The 19,324-nt window shown below is 32.5% G+C and overlaps 2 protein-coding genes and 1 long non-coding RNA gene across 18 annotated transcripts; all 3 read right to left on the bottom strand.

The window, feature by feature from the left end:
• Positions 1–866: 866 nt before the first annotated feature.
• LOC128675318 (uncharacterized) lies at positions 867–2,354 on the bottom strand. Of its 5 annotated transcripts, XR_010370072.1 has the most exons (6): positions 2,254–2,354; positions 1,993–2,166; positions 1,727–1,814; positions 1,329–1,450; positions 1,082–1,258; positions 867–906 (listed from the first exon to the last, which is right to left on the bottom strand). It is a non-coding gene; the product is annotated as an uncharacterized LOC128675318 (long non-coding RNA). The 5 variants fall into 5 exon arrangements; XR_010370071.1 differs by having other exon boundaries at positions 1,082–1,450; XR_008405260.2 differs by having other exon boundaries at positions 1,082–1,450; positions 1,727–1,808.
• Positions 2,355–2,358: 4 nt separating this feature from the next.
• LOC128675317 (protein insensitive-like) lies at positions 2,359–5,512 on the bottom strand. Its single transcript, XM_053754635.2, has 9 exons — positions 5,260–5,512; positions 4,690–4,800; positions 4,279–4,412; positions 4,077–4,142; positions 3,776–3,894; positions 3,523–3,666; positions 3,263–3,431; positions 2,658–2,723; positions 2,359–2,486 (listed from the first exon to the last, which is right to left on the bottom strand). Exons 2-7 carry the CDS (start codon positions 4,793–4,795, stop codon positions 3,308–3,310), a joined length of 693 nt encoding a protein of 230 aa, XP_053610610.1. The 5' UTR covers positions 4,796–4,800; positions 5,260–5,512; the 3' UTR covers positions 2,359–2,486; positions 2,658–2,723; positions 3,263–3,307.
• Positions 5,513–11,401: 5,889 nt separating this feature from the next.
• Positions 11,402–18,356, bottom strand: LOC128675608 (protein insensitive-like). 12 transcript variants are annotated; one of them, XM_064436413.1, is made up of 15 exons: positions 18,104–18,356; positions 17,534–17,644; positions 17,123–17,256; positions 16,921–16,986; positions 16,620–16,738; positions 16,367–16,510; positions 16,107–16,275; positions 15,509–15,574; positions 15,103–15,335; positions 14,842–15,015; positions 14,576–14,663; positions 14,178–14,299; positions 13,448–13,527; positions 12,280–12,941; positions 11,402–11,864 (listed from the first exon to the last, which is right to left on the bottom strand). In XM_064436413.1, exons 2-7 carry the CDS (start codon positions 17,637–17,639, stop codon positions 16,152–16,154), a joined length of 693 nt encoding a protein of 230 aa, XP_064292483.1. In that variant the 5' UTR covers positions 17,640–17,644; positions 18,104–18,356; the 3' UTR covers positions 11,402–11,864; positions 12,280–12,941; positions 13,448–13,527; positions 14,178–14,299; positions 14,576–14,663; positions 14,842–15,015; positions 15,103–15,335; positions 15,509–15,574; positions 16,107–16,151. The 12 variants fall into 12 exon arrangements, with proteins under 12 accessions (XP_064292483.1, XP_064292484.1, XP_064292489.1 ...); XM_064436414.1 differs by lacking the exon at positions 18,104–18,356 and having other exon boundaries at positions 14,576–14,657; positions 17,534–17,814; XM_064436419.1 differs by lacking the exon at positions 18,104–18,356 and having other exon boundaries at positions 14,842–14,988; positions 17,534–17,814.
• Between the last annotated feature and the right edge of the window lie 968 nt (positions 18,357–19,324).

Below are 19,324 nucleotides of genomic sequence, written 5' to 3'. Positions count from 1 at the left end.
CTGAAGATGTAGGAAACAATTGTGTTACATGTTTGAAAGGGAAACAAACAAGATTTCCATTTAATAATACTGGTATGAGGGCTTGTGCTCCATTAGAATTGATTCATTCAGATCTCTGTGGCCCCATGGAGACTATATCTATGGGTGGAGCCAGGTATTTCATCACTTTTGTGGATGATTATTCAAGAAAAGTTAATGTATATTTTTTGAAAAATAAAACAAATATTAAACAAGTGTTTGAAATATATAAAAAGGAGATGGAAAACCAATTTGATAAAAAAATAAAAATTTTAAGGACTGATAATGGGTTAGAATATATAAATAAGCAATTGTATGATTTTTTGACAGGTCATGGTATCAGGCATCAAACAACAGCTCCATACACTCCGGAGCAGAATGGGTTAGCGGAGCGAATGAACCGCACCCTTGTAGAAAAAGCCAGGTGTATGCTGTTGGACGCTGGATTATCAAAGAGGTATTGGGCAGAAGCAGTAGAGTCAGCTGCTCACATTATTAACCGATCTCCAACTAGAGCTCTTAACTACATGACACCACTGGAGAAATTGACAGGTAACAAACCAAACATTTCTCATGTAAGAATTTTTGGCTGTAAAGCCATGGTACATGTGCCGAAAGAGAAGAGATTGAAGTGGGATCCTAAATCAACTGAAATGATTTTTCTTGGATATTGTGAAAACACCAAAGGGTATAGATTATTGGACCCACATACAAAGAAGGTTACTAAGAGCAGAAATGTGATATTTTTAGAAGATTGCCCTGATAATGAAAATGTTTTATTACCCAATATCAAAATGCCTCCTATCACTAATAAACTAAACTTAATTAATTATCAGTTTTTCTTTAATAGGTCTTCATTTGCCGGTTCCAAATAAATAACATTTTAACCTATGGAAAATAAATAAAAATGCAAATATAAGGATTTTTTTGAATTCGATTATTGTTAATTGTTTCGGAATATTACAAAATAATAATTGACAATGAAAATAATTGTTATATGATATCTCCATTAAATAAATACTTAATTTTTAAACGAGTAATAGTTTCCATAAAATAAACTAACCGATTTGCCGCAACGCAACATTTCGATACCACTGTGAGCACAATGTCTTCAACAAACCGGGCATTTAGCTTCTTCTTAGCTCTCCTGGACGGGAACGCTGGAGCAGGCTTTCCCGTCAATGAATATGTTGCAACAACGCTTCAAATTATTTTTAGAACTTTATCTAAACCTACAATGCTGTAATAAAAACTGCTTTTTTTATATTTTTCTCTGAACCTTTTTCAAACTTAAATGTACCATTATTTACCTTTATGAAAACACTGCCATCAGCTTTCTTGTGGCGCTAGTGTATGTTTCTGGTGTCCAACATTAGTCCAACGGATGCTCTTGAGTAACCGAGACCTTGGCATATCCCCATCTCGTTGGTACCTAGAATATACAATCGCATTTGTCAAAACAATATTATTCGACTTAGATTATTGTGAATCAGATTCATCTTCAGATACAATTGGTTCCGATCGAATAAGTCAACGCCTCGGGTACGCCTCCGGCATTATTAGGTTGACGAATAGAATGAGTGATTGTCTCAACTAGATTTGTATTTTCCAAAATTTAGGTTTGTCTAATTACATTAAAATTTTTGTTTTGTATTGTAATTATTACTATATACATAGTACAAAATTTAAAGAAAATTTAGCTACTTACCAATGCATTAGCTCGTGTGGGAAATCTGCCTACTGGCTCAACCTCAAGTCCTCAACCGATCTTCACTGCCGCCACTTTTAACCTAGGACTTATATAATTTAAATATAAATAAAATAAAAAGGTAGTAAGCATTTTTTAAATTTCATTATTCCAAAGTGTTTCGGAATACCTATCACACAATAATAATTAACAATGAAAATTGTGTTATTTGATATCTATGCATAAATTAATACTTAAATATTTTACTGTCTACTACTGTTTCTCACCAAATTTCCGCGACGCGAATTTTGGTTCTTCAGGATGTAAGGTACACTATAGTTGTGTCAGTTTCTGTCGTCGGAAGAGGCCTCTATTCTCGCGAATTTTTCGTTTGATCTTTTTATTTTGTCGTGTGCGATGCATTTTGCTCTCATCTGCACGTTTTGTTTGTGAAAATAGTACTGTAAAAATAAAAGTATAAATATAACAAATAAATGCCTATTGTTCATACCTAATAAAATATAAATATTTAAAAATAATAAACTTACCGGGCAAGATTTGCCGCAACGCCACATTTCGACACCACGGCGTGCACAACGTCTTCAACGAACTGGGCATTATTAGTTTCTTCTTGTAACAAAACTTAAAGGTGTTATTATTTAACTTCATGAAAACACTGTCATCAACAGCTTTCTTGTGGCTTCTTGTGTCTTTCTGAAGTCCAACGAATACTCTTCAGGAAGCGAAATGGAACCTTTGCATGTCCCAATCCTATTGGTACCTAAAATATGCAATCGTATTTGTCAAAACAATATTATTCGACTTGAATACTTATGAATCATATTCATCTGATATAAGTGGTTTAATGTTTCTTATTGTTATACTGTTTAGCTTGTTAGTCTTAGCTTTCCAAATAATATAAAAGAACATATAACAAGCATAATAATCTTACCAGATTATCATTATCCATAATGTTCACGTTTCTACTTTTTAACATTGTCTTTCTGACTTTCGGTTTCTGTAAAAATATAATAATATAAATTAATTAAAATATTACTCATTTTAGGAATCTAATAGAGATTAATATAATACCTAAAATTACAAATATACGTTATTTTAGTTCTGATTAAATTTCAAATTTCGTATCGAAGTGTCTTGTTTCTAACGGGTTGGCTCACGGTAGCGGTGCCTAGCTCAATTATTCGTAGCAAATATAATCCTATCGTGGCTGTTTCATCGATTTCCATATCTAACTTATCACTTCGCGGTTCTAAAAAAAAGATTAAGAGCATTCTTAATAATTAGACTCTATTGCTGTATATTTTAATGTTTGGTACTTGAGTTGTGTCAGTCTCTCTCTCATAGGACATTCATTTGCCGGTTCCGAATAAATAACTTTTTAACCTAGGACCTCCATACTAAAAAAATGCAAATGCAGTATTTTTTTAGTTCTACTATTATTGAGTGTTTTGGGAATAATAATAATTGACAATGAAAATATTCGTTATTCAATATCTCCACTTAACATACTTAAATAATTATTTTACTGTTTCTTACCACATTTCCGCGGCGCGACGACGTTCTTCAGTTGTGGACTCCAGTTTAATTAGATTCTGACGTAGATCGCGGTGCCCTATTCTCGAGATTTTTTCGACTGTTAGTCTGCTTCTTTAGACGAGAGCGAAGCATTTTGCTCTCATCTGCACATTTTGTTGTGATGCTAGTGCTGGAAAAATATAAAACAAAGTAAAATAAAAACCATAAGAAATAAAGATCAATAAAAAATATATTTTTTCGTTTCTACAATACAAACTAACCGCACAAGATTTGCCGCAACGCCACATTTCGACACCACGGTATGCACAATGTCATCCACAAGCTGTGCATTTAGTTTCTCCTTAGCTGGCTTGTACTGGAAGGCTGGAGAAGCCTTACCCGTCAAAGAATGGGTTGCCAGCACGCTATGAAAAAAAAACGCATTTAAAGCACAACGGTTCAAATTATTTTCAGAACTTTACAAAGCCTATTTTCATTTTTTATTACAGCTGTAATTATTACTCTATCATTTACCTTCGTGGAAACACTGCCATCAATAGCTTTCGTGTGGCGCTCGTATATGTTTTTGGAGTCCAACGAATGCTGTTCAGTAATTGGGATGGGACTTTGGCATGTCCCAATCCTATTGGTACCTAAAATATACAAAAGCATTTGTCAAAACAATATCATTCGACTTGGATTCTTGCTTCTGTGAATCATATTAATTTTTTGATATAAGTGGTTTAATGTTTCTTATTGTTATACTGTTTTAGCTTGTGAGTCTTAGCTTTCCAAATAATATATAAGAATATATAACAAGCATATAACATCTTACCAGATTATCATTAGCCACAGAGTTCGCGTTTCTGTTTTTTAAAATTGTCTTCTTAACTTTCGGTGTCTGCAAAAATAAAATAATTTAAATTAATTAAAAAGTTCATTTCAGGAATCTACCTAATAGAGAAAAACAGAATACCTAATAATTACAAATATACGTTATCTTAGATATTTTCTGATTAAATTTAAAAATTACTTACGGAACTCGCGACAGGACCGGGCTGGCTCACGGCAGCGGTGCTTTCGACGTTGGCTGGCTCGAACATTCGTATCAAATACAATGCTACCGTGGCTGTGTCATCCATGTCCATACCGTTCTCAATTAGCGGCAATTCTAAAAAAATGTTTGATATTTTGAGCATTCTTGCTACCTCATTTCTGTGTAAAACCCTGTCTCTCTAAAAAAAATACTATTAAAAAGTACATGCTACGAAAACACGAAAAGTATTCGAATACAGATTTGGCTGTGACATACCATATATGTACGAGTATATAAGTGATCCTTTTCTCGGGCAGAAACCACACCTAACCAGCATTATCACGCTATCTATTACATTCATATCGTATAAAATTACCTGATATTATAGGGTAGATTAATAAAATGGACCTACCTTGAGCCCTGTGTGGGGCTTGGTCGTGCAGCTGGAGAAGTGCCAACGCAGCGTCCATCTCCCGAGCGGTGGTGGCGCGCCCAGCCAGTTTACAAGTGGAGATCATATTTTCTGACAAATAAGACAAACTAAGAATTGACAGTCTCGTGGATAAAACCGGTCAAATGAAATTACTTAAAGCAGAATTTCTGCACAGAATCAATTCTTTATATTTTTGTGAAATGTTGAATAATTTATATAAATAAATTGTTCAAATCAGATATAAATCTGGGGGGCTACTATGAAACATACACATACACACGTAGCACGCCAAACGCCATTGCGTTAACGTAGTTTGTTTTTTTATACGATGCATACACGATATGTGGACGTTAGTAACTTGCTACGTGTTTGCATGTTTCTTAGGCCTTCTGTTCACTAAATCACCCTATCCTTATAATACACATACACCTGTCTAAAAAAGATAGCATTAAAATTACAAGGATAACCTGTTAAAGTTAGCTTTTCGTTAAAATTATTGGTGAAAGAGCTATAGTTGAAATAAATGCTATAAGGTTACTTAGTACTCACCGGTAAGATATAGATTGATCTCTTCAAGCACTTTTAGTCGAAATGTGTGGAATTATAATTCACACACAGCACAAATAGATTTAGAAAAAAAAACGTAAATTCGAAATAAAAATTATTAAAACGAGTCCAAAATGATAAAAATAAGAGAATATTTAAGTAACACTTAAACACACGCACAAGTAATAATTAATTCGTGATATTCAGAAAACCAAGCGACTACCCGCAACGGAATTCGGAAAAGCACTGATTTCAAATTTGAAATGCACGACTTTATATTCTGTCCTGATACAATAGAAGAAAATACCACGAGGCCTATTGTTTCAGAAAGTGGTAAAATCAGGTAAAAAGTTCAGGGCAATATCATAATCTCCTTTATCCCACCGGCTTATTGGAAATAGGTTCACATAATGGTAATTCATTCATAGAAAAGAAACAATAGTATCTCCGAGCATGAAATAAAAGGAACAATATACTTATTAGGGCAATTTTTTGTACCAAGTTGTTATTATATGTTTGGAACATGTATATATATTTAGTTTCGTATTTAGCCAAAAGTGACACAAAATAAGGCAGTAATGTCTCATATATTCAATGGGTACAGATAAGTAATAAAATAAATAAATATATTAGGACAAATCACAAAGATTAATCTAGCCCCAAAGTAAGTTCTAGACTTGTGTTACGGGGTACTAACTCAACGATACTATATTTTATAACATACAATACATATATAGATAAACGTCCAATACCCGGGTCAATCAGAAAAAGATCATTATCCATCATGACCCGACTGGGGATCGAACACGGGACCTCTTGATTCAGAGGCATGCACTTGACCACTGCGGTCCTCATTTATTAAGATTGTTGTGTAGTTTAATAAAAAAACCAAACTACAGACTGAGCACTAGATTATTACCTTTGTAGTTTTAGGTATAGAATATGTACCTACATACGAGTATGTTCACAATAATATATTTTTTGTGCAACTATAACTTGATCATTGATTTTATTATTTTATATATTTTTATATAAAAAAGGAAAGCCTAAAAATAAACCATATTTATATAGGCCCAAAACATTGATTAAATAATAATTGCTCAAGCGTTCAAATAGGAAACACTTACAATCACAATTTTTGTGATCGTTAGGTAATGAAACTCAAAATTACCATATCATAATGAAAGTATAGAAAATCGGTATCAATACCATATTAATCTAGCCCCAACTTAATTATTTTATATAATAAACTTTCAATTATTTTAATAAATAAAATGACAATAGACAAAAGCACCTGAGGCCCGGTGTCTTAAGTCGATTTTATATTTTATTAATATTTTATATGGTTCAATGTTGCAAAGTATTTCTAACTAGCGGCCCGCACCGGTTTCGCTCGGGTGTAAAAAGTGTAGTAAAAAATTCAAAAGATTCGTATATTTCTTTGTCAAATTTCATCAAAATCTGCGCAATAGTTTTTAAGTTTATTCATTACAATTACAAATCTTTTTCTTTGTTAATGCCACGTTATCGTTCGCCATAACGATGATTTTGCCAACGTCCAGGTTAATAGGGCATATACGCAAAGCTCAGCGCAGATGGCGCTCCTAGTACAACTAAGGTACCTACACAAACATTGCCAATGGAGGCAAAAACCGCCAATTTTCAATATTGTTGCAAATATACGACCAAAAATACCTTCTACGCATTCGTGATGCGAGTTTAAAGGAAAAAGGAAGGATAATAAACACAATACCTATATTATAATCTTTGAACACTATTGATATCACATTGCACTATTTGTGGGATTGGGATATGTATATTATTTTCGACCACCACTTCTTCAACATAATCAATTAACCACTTCCACCCAAAAACTCTTCAAATCAAAAATATATAAACACAAAATACCGTCTATAGGTTTAACTTCATATACCTATAACGACGACATATTTGATTTTTAGCTTCATGTTTAGGAGCTCTTTGTCGCCTTTGAGTACACTTTTAAGAGTGCAGTAGACCATGAGAAAACTGAAGGGCGGTTAGTTCCTGTCCTGAAAATAATAACACTATTTTAGGTTGTTCTGCATTATTTGGTCAACTGTGTTCAAGTTTTTGATCTTATGGAAAACGATTTTTCCCAATATTTCGGCACCCGAATTTGTTACATTGTTGTATATTTTCACAAACGAATGCTTATATAATGCTTTCATTTACGTTAATTTTAGAGTACTTTATTAATCCTTTAATTAATAAAGTTCTCTAAAATTAACGTTTTAATCGACATAGCAAAAGACGGCAAAGCTTTTGTGTATACCTAACATACAGAGCTGTACTCTGGCGGGATAAATGTGTAGTAATACGCCCTATTAACACATAATATGTTTTGTCACTGTATTAAACTAATAGTAGATTAGTAGCCAAGGGCTGTAAAATGCATCCATTGCAACCGAGATATTTAAATATATATATAGTTCGAGGGTGCAATTGAGGCTTACACCCGTGCTAACTACTCTGCTTCAGGTACATCTCGATTGCAAGTAAGTAAGTAGAAAAAAACGTAATTATAAAAAAAACACAAAACTAAACAATGTTTAAAGTAAAAGTTTTCTATTCCCGCCTTATTTCATTAAAAAGAACCAAGTAAAAAACTTTTTTTTTTTCAAGAACGAAATTGAGCTTCGCCGTTCGATAGGTACCTATATAAAATTGATAACTATTATATTTATACGAAGACAAGGCTGAATAGCGAAGCGATCTCTTTGGTCATTGGGCTGAATGCATGATGTCAATGCCAGTATGATGGTAAGATATACTTTTTGAAAGATTGAAGTGTTTTTTTTTTAATTACTTACTGCCCTAGGGTTTTCTAGCTACATTATTACCCTAGAGCGCTAATTGGTCACTTACAAGCCTCATTTGGGGGTAATAAGGACCTACTTACTTGAGAGATGTAAAAAAATATTAATAAATAATATGAAAAGCATCTACAACTTCACTCGGGATATTCAGAAAACCAAGCGAATACAGAATTCGGAAAAGCACTGGTTTCAATTTGGAAATGTATGAGTTTATATTCTAGAAGGTATTAACGTACTACAGGGACTGGCATTTTTGTGAATATATGTAGATATACAATTATCTGATTTTAATTCTTATCCTTTTGTTGAATAGTTTGTAATTTTTAATAAGTTTTTTTTATTTTTTCTTTTAGTTACGGTTTAATGTAAAAAAGAAGTTATTATATTAAGATTGTTGTGTACATAAATAAAATGTTGAATTATTATGGCGTGTTGACGTTCTCTATTGTATCCTGATCCAATAGAGGAAAATAACACGAGGCCTATTGTTTCAGAAAGTGGTTAAATCAGGTAAAAAGGTCAGGGCAATATCATAATCTCCTTTATCCCGCCGGCTTATTGGAAATAGGTTCACACAATGGTAACTCATTCATAGAAAAGAAACAATAGTATCTCCGAGCTTTACATTAAATAAAAGGAACAACTTATTAGGGCAATTTTTTATATAATATTTTTTTGTTCCAAGTAGTAATTATATATTTCGAACATTTACTGGAAATATTACTACCTACCTGTTTATGTGTGTTTTGTATTTATTTATATTTGTATTTAGTCAAAAGTAACACAAATTAAGGCCTCTCGGCAATGTCTCATACATTCAATAGGGTGCATTTCAAAAGTACGAATTGAGTACTAGATTATATTACCTTTGTAGTTTTAGGGATTGCAGTCCGGATACCTCGAAATCCGAAGAAGACAATCCGTATTTTCGAAATTTTATATAATCCGGATCTCAGTATCGGAATCCGGCTTTTTCGATTTTTTTTCTTTTCTTGTAAGTTGGAGACAACAATCATCATTATTGCTATCAATAATTATTCTTTGATTATGGCAATTCTTTGATTTTTTTGATGATAACAATTCTTGATTAGTTATTGATAGTTTTCGATTGTTTTAACATTACTCCATCACACTAATGCGCAAAAAAAATTTTGACGATACTTTAAAATTTTATTGCACTTATCATATTGCAAATATTGCATTACAAATTTGACTTATAAAAGTGATTTCATTTCAATTATATGTAATAATTGTGTAAAATGTGCAAACTGTGTAAAATGTGAATTTCAAAACTGTATTGAAAAACAAATACACATTTTAAGTATATATAATTTGACTTATTATTCATGTGATAATTAAGTAACTAGATAACAACATATTTTACCTTGTTTTTTGTTCTATTCAATTTTATCGTAAATTGTTAGTGAATTGTGAATTTTAAATAAAAAAATAATGCTATGTTATTATTTTTTATCTATGGCTATGTTCCTTTTAAGATGAAGACTATATAGTTTAAGACTTACTGCTTTAAGTTTGACTAATTATATTTGAAAATTGTTGCCTATAAGTTCTATAAATGTTGATTAAACTTTTATTACAAAGATTTTTTATTCAATAAGATCGCACACATAGTTAAATAACATATTCGGGTTTTTGTGCAACGAAAACATTAATATCCGGATTTAAAAAATCCGTTTCTTGCAATCCCTCCATAGTACAGGTAATACACGCACACGTACCTTTCTTCATCTCGAACCGATAGAATATGTTCACAATAATATATTTTTTTGTGCAACTATTACTTGATCAGGTTTTTGATTATATAATATATAATTTTTTATATAATAATAGGAAAGCCTAAAAATAAACCCTATTTATATAGGCCCAAATATTTTTCAAGCGTTCGAATAGGAAATTGTAATCACAATTTCTTTGATCGTTAGGTAGTGAATTTCTATTATTTTAAAAAAATGTTTCTGGGCAAGAAACTGGTGTTATGTAGGTTAATTATATTACTTGTAAGTAGTTCTCTCTTTATTTAGTTGCTTTGTTACTTTTCAGCACTAAGCAACAGAAAAGTTTAAAACATTGCTATTCTTGGTATATGCACATACCAAGAATAGCAATTGAATAGCAATGTTGGTGGTCATTTTGGCCTACCTACAGTGCGACTAGATGTGCCCGCAACTTCGTACACCGTCGCTTCCTGAAGGAGCTGGGCTGGCTGGAATGATCAGCGGCTCAGACCCCGCACGCAGAAAGGGCCCAGACAAGAGGCCTAACTGCGGAAAACAGTCCTCGAGGGAAGTAAGAAATAAGCCCGCAACTTCGTTTGCGTGCGATTCGAAGGTTAAAACCCTAATAATCTTAATAAATCATTTTTGGGACTTTTATAGATTTCTGGGATAGTGTTAATTTGTACCCAATTTTATTAAATTCGATCCAGTAGTTTGTTTTTTGATTATGGGAACCTGACAACTTACCAGGATGAAATGTATCTAAGATACCTAAGTCCGGTATGAAATCAAATAAATCGATACAGTAGTTTGTATTGTAATTATCATACAGGAACCTGAACATTTACCGGGATAAAATGTATCTAAGATGTAAGTCCGTATGTGTGATACCTTCATACAAAATTTCGAGTAAATCGATTCAGTAGTTCGTTTTGTAATTATCCTACGCGAGCCTGACCTTTTATCGGATTAAAGTATATCTAAGATGTTATACCAAATATCAAGTAAATCGGTCGAGTTGTTTTTGTGTGAAAAGCGAACGACAGACAGACAAAAATGTCAAAAATCATAATTTTGGCTTCTATTACTTGTATGAAGAAGTATTTTATTTATTTATATTCAATTTAAATTCATTTATTTTGTGAACATAGATAACACAAGTTGACATGATATTGTGAAAATGTAGGTACACTATGTCCCGCCATTGGGCATTGGTTAAACTGTAACTATTGTATTGTATGTGCCATCTTATCTTGTACTACAGTTACTGCAATAAAGATATTTGAGTTTGAATAAGTACCCAATTTTGGTAATATCTGGCACAACGCAACGGATGAGGCAGCCGCCCTAGTGTTGGAGTTCAAGCACCTAGGTGTATTGGTGCTTTAGTTACGTCGAGGCACGTGAATGACGGGGTAAAAAGTTAAAGCTTTCTCTTTCTGTCAACTAGACATAGGTGATAGATAGTGATAAAACATGCTTAGTAAGCTTCAACTTTTTTGTGAAATAATCAAAATCAAAATCAAAATCAAATCATTTATTCAGAAATTAGGCCTTCACAGGCATTTTTTCACGTCATATTCTAAATTAAATGATGTTTACCAAAGCTACAAACTACTAGCATTTCGGAACGACCACTGCTGAGAAGAAATGCCGAAAGAAACTCATTCAAACAGTGTTGGTCCCTATTATGCCAGAAGGGCTTGCCATTTTTTAAATATAAATTTATGTATAATTTTTTATCAGTAATATAACATGTAAGTACCTACACAATAAAGTACATGGTTAAAAGGTATACTGAAACATATTATGATTGTGATCAAGTGCTGATGAAAGGAAAATATATAGAAAACAGGGTTAATATATATATTGCATTGAATTTAAAAAAATACATTAAAAAGCATTTATTCATTTGATTTTAATAACAGGCACTTTTCCCTAAGTTAATTTTTCAAGGACAGTTTTCTTTCTGGTTGTTCGCTTCGAAACGAATGCACAATAAACTCGATCTTATCTGAAAACAAGAAAAAATGGTCGATTTAAAAATGCTCGAATTGAATTAGTATTATCGTATTTATAGTCTGAGGAAGTAAGGAGTAGGTAATTATTCTATCGTTAACACTCGAAATGAAATACATCAATACATATAATAAAACAGTAAAAAAAGTATTTCTGTACATTGAAGATATTTAAATAAAAAAATTGAGATCGATAGAGAATCAGTAATAGAATAAGAATTAAAAAAAAGTGTGTCTGTTTGTTTGCACACGCTAATCTCTGGATCTACTGGACGGATTTGAATGAAACTTTTTTGTTGTAAAGCTATAAAGCCTGGTCAACATATAGGGTATATTTTGTTTTGGAAACTGGAACAGCTCGAGCAGTACCTATAAAGACCAACTAAACTGTAGGAAATATAGAAAAGTCACCTTAACAAAAATTGTTCGCCCTGATGAGCATTTTCTGATGACGTACACCTGATGATGAACTCCAACAGCCACCAACTATACTATAACAGATATGACAAAAGCGCCTTAACAAAAGTTGGTCAGTCTGATGAGCATTTTCTGATGACGTATAAAAATCGAGGATATGGAACACCTGATGATGAACTCCAACAGCCACCAGCTACACTATAACAGATATGACAAAAGCGCCTTAACAAAAGTTGGTCAGTCTGATGAGCATTTTCTGTTGATGTATAAAAATCTAAGATCTGGAACACCTGAAGAAGAGTCATACTAGTTCAGTTAAACTATATAGAAAATATACTTTTTCATTCTGATTAGCATCTTCTGTTGCAGAATTAGTGGTAGCCTTAACTAGATTTATATCTAGGAATTTAAAATCAATTTAAAAAAAAAATAAACAAAAGTTCAAATGTAATTAGGCAGACCTACTGCCTAATTACATTTGAACTTTTGTTTTTTATTATAATTACTACTATACAGATATTAAAAATACTTAGTACAAGATCTAAAGAATATTTAGCTAGGTACTTAACATTGCATTAATTAGCTCGTATGGGAAATCAGCCTGCTGCCTCAACCTCAAGTCCTCACTGGTCTTCACTCCCGCCAGCGGAACCAACCTGTGACAATAACTTTATTAACTTTTTAACCTAGGACCCACAGATATAAGAACATTATGTAATGTTCTTATGCCTTAGCTTTTATTAACTTTTATTGTCCTAAGACTGACTCAAAAGAATAAATAAAATGCAAATTTAGTAAGTATGTAGGTATGTAATTCCTAAGTATTTTTTGAGTACGATTATTGGTGTTTCGGAATATTACAAAATAATAATTCACATTGAAAATAATCGTTATTTGATATCTCAGCTTAATATATATATAATATATAGATATGTTTCTAGAGTCCAACGAATGCTTTTCAGTAACAGAGACGGAAATTTGGCATGTCCCAATCCTATTGATACCAAAATATACAATCCCATTTGTCAAAACAATATTATTCGATTTAGATTATTGTGAATCAGATTTATCATCTGTGGTTTAATGATTCTTATTGCATATTGTTTTAGCTTGTTAGTCTATAGTTTTCCAAATAATACAAACGAAAATAGAACAAGCATACCTATAACATCTTAGCATATTATCATTATAGATAGTGTTTAAGTTTCTGCTTTTTAAAACTGACTTTCTGACTTCCGGTTTCTGTAACAGTATAATAAATTTAAATTAATAAACGTTATTCATTTTAGGATACAATACAGAAAAATATAGGTAATACCTATTGGAAAAATATACGTCATGTCGTGCGGCTGTGTCATCCACTTCCAATCGTACTGAGCATGTTTGGTACTTGAGTAGTGTAAAACCCAGAGTACCTATCTCTCACAGTCATAGGTCTTCATTTGCCGGTTCCAAATAAATAACATTTTAACCTATGGAAAATAAATAAAAATGCAAATATAAGGATTTTTTGAATTCGATTATTGTTAATTTTTTCGGAATATTACAAAATAATAATTGACAATGAAAATAATTGTTATATGATATCTCCATTAAATAAATACTTAATTTTTAAACGAGTAATAGTTTCCATAAAATAAACTAACCGATTTGCCGCAACGCAACATTTCGATACCACGGTGAGCACAATGTCTTCAACAAACCGGGCATTTAGCTTCTTCTTAGCTCTCCTGGACGGGAACGCTGGAGCAGGCTTTCCCGTCAATGAATATGTTGCAACAACGCTTCAAATTATTTTTAGAACTTTATCTAAACCTACAATGCTGTAATAAAAACTGCTTTATTATATTTTTCTCTGAACCTTTTTCAAACTTAAATGTACCATTATTTACCTTTATGAAAACACTGCCATCAGCTTTCTTGTGGCGCTAGTGTATGTTTCTGGTGTCCAACATTAGTCCAACGGATGCTCTTGAGTAACCGAGACCTTGGCATATCCCCATCTCGTTGGTACCTAGAATATACAATCGCATTTGTCAAAACAATATTATTCGACTTAGATTATTGTGAATCAGATTCATCTTCAGATACAATTGGTTCCGATCGAATAAGTCAACGCCTCGGGTACGCCTCCGGCATTATTAGGTTGACGAATAGAATGAGTGATTGTCTCAACTAGATTTGTATTTTCCAAAATTTAGGTTTGTCTAATTACATTAAAATTTTTGTTTTGTATTGTAATTATTACTATATACATAGTACAAAATTTAAAGAAAATTTAGCTACTTACCAATGCATTAGCTCGTGTGGGAAATCTGCCTACTGGCTCAACCTCAAGTCCTCAACCGATCTTCACTGCCGCCACTTTTAACCTAGGACTTATATAATTTAAATATAAATAAAATAAAAAGGTAGTAAGCATTTTTTAAATTTCATTATTCCAAAGTGTTTCGGAATACCTATCACACAATAATAATTAACAATGAAAATTGTGTTATTTGATATCTATGCATAAATTAATACTTAAATATTTTACTGTCTACTACTGTTTCTCACCAAATTTCCGCGACGCGAATTTTGGTTGTTCAGGATGTAAGGTACACTATAGTTTTGTCAGTTTCTGTCGTCGGAAGAGGCCTCTATTCTCGCGAATTTTTCGTTTGATCTTTTTATTTTGTCGTGTGCGATGCATTTTGCTCTCATCTGCACGTTTTGTTTGTGAAAATAGTACTGTAAAAATAAAAGTATAAACATAACAAATAAATGCCTATTGTTCATACCTAATAAAATATAAATATTTAAAAATAATAAACTTACCGGGCAAGATTTGCCGCAACGCCACATTTCGACACCACGGCGTGCACAACGTCTTCAACGAACTGGGCATTATTAGTTTCTTCTTGTAACAAAACTTAAAGGTACTATTATTTAACTTCATGAAAACACTGTCATCAACAGCTTTCTTGTGGCTTCTTGTGTCTTTCTGAAGTCCAACGAATACTCTTCAGGAAGCGAAATGGAACCTTTGCATGTCCCAATCCTATTGGTACCTAAAATATGCAATCGTATTTGTCAAAACAATATTATTCGACTTGAATACTTATGAATCATATTCATCTGATATAAGTGGTTTAATGTTTCTTATTGTTATACTGTTTAGCTTGTTAGTCTTAGCTTTCCAAATAATATAAAAGAACATATAACAAGCATATAATAATCTTACCAGATTATCATTATCCATAATGTTCACGTTTCTACTTTTTAACATTGTCTTTCTGACTTTCGGTTTCTGTAAAAATATAATAATATAAATTAATTAAAATATTACTCATTTTAGGAATCTAATAGAGATTAATATAATACCTAAAATTACAAATATACGTTATTTTAGTTCTGATTAAATTTCAAATTTTGTATCGAAGTGTCTTGTTTCTAACGGGTTGGCTCACGGTAGCGGTGCCTAGCTCAATCATTCGTAGCAAATATAATCCTATCGTGGCTGTTTCATCGATTTCCATATCTAACTTATCACTTCGCGGTTCTAAAAAAAAAGATTAAGAGCATTCTTAATAATTAGACTCTATTGCTGTATATTTTAATGTTTGGTTGTGTCAGTCTCTCTCTCATAGGACATTCATTTGCCGGTTCCGAATAAATAACTTTTTAACCTAGGACCTCCATACTAAAAAAATGCAAATGCAGTATTTTTTTAGTTCTACTATTATTGAGTGTTTTGGGAATAATAATAATTGACAATGAAAATATTCGTTATTCAATATCTCCACTTAACATACTTAAATAATTATTTTACTGTTTCTTACCACATTTCCGCGGCGCGACGACGTTCTTCAGTTGTGGACTCCAGTTTAATTAGATTCTGACGTAGATCGCGGTGCCCTATTCTCGAGATTTTTTCGACTGTTAGTCTGCTTCTTTAGACGAGAGCGAAGCATTTTGCTCTCATCTGCACATTTTGTTGTGATGCTAGTGCTGGAAAAATATAAAACAAAGTAAAATAAAAACCATAAGAAATAAAGATCAATAAAAAATATATTTTTTCGTTTCTACAATACAAACTAACCGCACAAGATTTGCCGCAACGCCACATTTCGACACCACGGTATGCACAATGTCATCCACAAGCTGTGCATTTAGTTTCTCCTTAGCTGGCTTGTACTGGAAGGCTGGAGAAGCCTTACCCGTCAAAGAATGGGTTGCCAGCACGCTATGAAAAAAAAACGCATTTAAAGCACAACGGTTCAAATTATTTTCAGAACTTTACAAAGCCTATTTTCATTTTTTATTACAGCTGTAATTATTACTCTATCATTTACCTTCGTGGAAACACTGCCATCAATAGCTTTCGTGTGGCGCTCGTATATGTTTTTGGAGTCCAACGAATGCTGTTCAGTAATTGGGATGGGACTTTGGCATGTCCCAATCCTATTGGTACCTAAAATATACAAAAGCATTTGTCAAAACAATATCATTCGACTTGGATTCTTGCTTCTGTGAATCATATTAATTTTTTGATATAAGTGGTTTAATGTTTCTTATTGTTATACTGTTTTAGCTTGTGAGTCTTAGCTTTCCAAATAATATATAAGAATATATAACAAGCATATAACATCTTACCAGATTATCATTAGCCACAGAGTTCGCGTTTCTGTTTTTTAAAATTGTCTTCTTAACTTTCGGTGTCTGCAAAAATAAAATAATTTAAATTAATTAAAAAGTTCATTTCAGGAATCTACCTAATAGAGAAAAACAGAATACCTAATAATTACAAATATACGTTATCTTAGATATTTTCTGATTAAATTTAAAAATTACTTACGGAACTCGCGACAGGACCGGGCTGGCTCACGGCAGCGGTGCTTTCGACGTTGGCTGGCTCGAACATTCTTAGCAAATACAATGCTACCGTGGCTGTGTCATCCATGTCCATACCGTTCTCAATTAGCGGCAATTCTAAAAAAATGTTTGATATTTTGAGCATTCTTGCTACCTCATTTCTGTGTAAAACCCTGTCTCTCTAAAAAAAATACTATTAAAAAGTACATGCTACGAAAACACGAAAAGTATTCGAATACAGATTTGGCTGTGACATACCATATATGTACGAGTATATAAGTGATCCTTTTCTCGGGCAGAAACCACACCTAACCAGCATTATCACGCTATCTATTACATTCATATCGTATAAAATTACCTGATATTATAGGGTAGATTAATAAAATGGACCTACCTTGAGCCCTGTGTGGGGCTTGGTCGTGCAGCTGGAGAAGTGCCAACGCAGCGTCCATCTCCCGAGCGGTGGTGGCGCGCCCAGCCAGTTTACAAGTGGAGATCATATTTTCTGACAAATAAGACAAACTAAGAATTGACAGTCTCGTGGATAAAACCGGTCAAATGAAATTACTTAAAGCAGAATTTCTGCACAGAATCAATTCTTTATATTTTTGTGAAATGTTGAATAATTTATATAAATAAATTGTTCAAATCAGATATAAATCTGGGGGGCTACTATGAAACATACACATACACACGTAGCACGCCAAACGCCATTGCGTTAACGTAGTTTGTTTTTTTATACGATGCATACACGATATGTGGACGTTAGTAACTTGCTACGTGTTTGCATGTTTCTTAGGCCTTCTGTTCACTAAATCACCCTATCCTTATAATACACATACACCTGTCTAAAAAAGATAGCATTAAAATTACAAGGATAACCTGTTAAAGTTAGCTTTTCGTTAAAATTATTGGTGAAAGAGCTATAGTTGAAATAAATGGTATAAGGTTACTTAGTACTCACCGGTAAGATATAGATTGATCTGTTCAAGCACTTTTAGTCGAAATGTGTGGAATTATAATTCACACACAGCACAAATAGATTTAGAAAAAAAAACGTAAATTCGAAATAAAAATTATTAAAACGAGTCCAAAATGATAAAAATAAGAGAATATTTAAGTAACACTTAAACACACGCACAAGTAATAATTAATTCGTGATATTCAGAAAACCAAGCGACTACCCGCAACGGAATTCGGAAAAGCACTGATTTCAAATTTGAAATGCACGACTTTATATTCTGTCCTGATACAATAGAAGAAAATACCACGAGGCCTATTGTTTCAGAAAGTGGTAAAATCAGGTAAAAAGTTCAGGGCAATATCATAATCTCCTTTATCCCACCGGCTTATTGGAAATAGGTTCACATAATGGTAATTCATTCATAGAAAAGAAACAATAGTATCTCCGAGCATGAAATAAAAGGAACAATATACTTATTAGGGCAATTTTTTGTACCAAGTTGTTATTATATGTTTGGAACATGTATATATATTTAGTTTCGTATTTAGCCAAAAGTGACACAAAATAAGGCAGTAATGTCTCATATATTCAATGGGTACAGATAAGTAATAAAATAAATAAATATATTAGGACAAATCACAAAGATTAATCTAGCCCCAAAGTAAGTTCTAGACTTGTGTTACGGGGTACTAACTCAACGATACTATATTTTATAACATACAATACATATATAGATAAACGTCCAATACCCGGGTCAATCAGAAAAAGATCATTATCCATCATGACCCGACTGGGGATCGAACACGGGACCTCTTGATTCAGAGGCATGCACTTGACCACTGCGGTCCTCATTTATTAAGATTGTTGTGTAGTTTAATAAAAAAACCAAACTACAGACTGAGCACTAGATTATTACCTTTGTAGTTTTAGGTATAGAATATGTACCTACATACGAGTATGTTCACAATAATATATTTTTTGTGCAACTATAACTTGATCATTGATTTTATTATTTTATATATTTTTATATAAAAAAGGAAAGCCTAAAAATAAACCATATTTATATAGGCCCAAAACATTGATTAAATAATAATTGCTCAAGCGTTCAAATAGGAAACACTTACAATCACAATTTTTGTGATCGTTAGGTAATGAAACTCAAAATTACCATATCATAATGAAAGTATAGAAAATCGGTATCAATACCATATTAATCTAGCC

Source organism: Plodia interpunctella, chromosome 14 (assembly GCF_027563975.2).
Source record: "Plodia interpunctella isolate USDA-ARS_2022_Savannah chromosome 14, ilPloInte3.2, whole genome shotgun sequence".
NCBI lineage: Eukaryota > Metazoa > Arthropoda > Insecta > Lepidoptera > Pyralidae > Plodia > Plodia interpunctella.
Note: the sequence above shows the minus strand (reverse complement) of the source record. Positions and strands in the feature narration are given on the sequence as shown.

Bases quoted from the DNA above. Each gene is read 5' to 3' on its own strand.
- LOC128675608 (XM_064436413.1), bottom strand. From the start codon at position 17,639: ATGATCTCCACTTGTAAACTGGCTGGGCGCGCCACCACCGCTCGGGAG. The intron at 17,257-17,533 runs GTAGGTCCATTT...ACATTTTTTTAG, and splicing joins AGCCCCACACAGGGCTCAAG to AATTGCCGCTAATTGAGAAC. The intron at 16,987-17,122 runs GTAAGTAATTTT...TTATTTTTGCAG, and splicing joins CCGGTCCTGTCGCGAGTTCC to ACACCGAAAGTTAAGAAGAC.
- LOC128675317 (XM_053754635.2), bottom strand. From the start codon at position 4,795: ATGATCTCCACTTGTAAACTGGCTGGGCGCGCCACCACCGCTCGGGAG. The intron at 3,895-4,076 runs GTAAGATGTTAT...TGTATATTTTAG, and splicing joins CTGTGGCTAATGATAATCTG to GTACCAATAGGATTGGGACA. The intron at 3,432-3,522 runs GTTAGTTTGTAT...ATATTTTTCCAG, and splicing joins GTTGCGGCAAATCTTGTGCG to CACTAGCATCACAACAAAAT.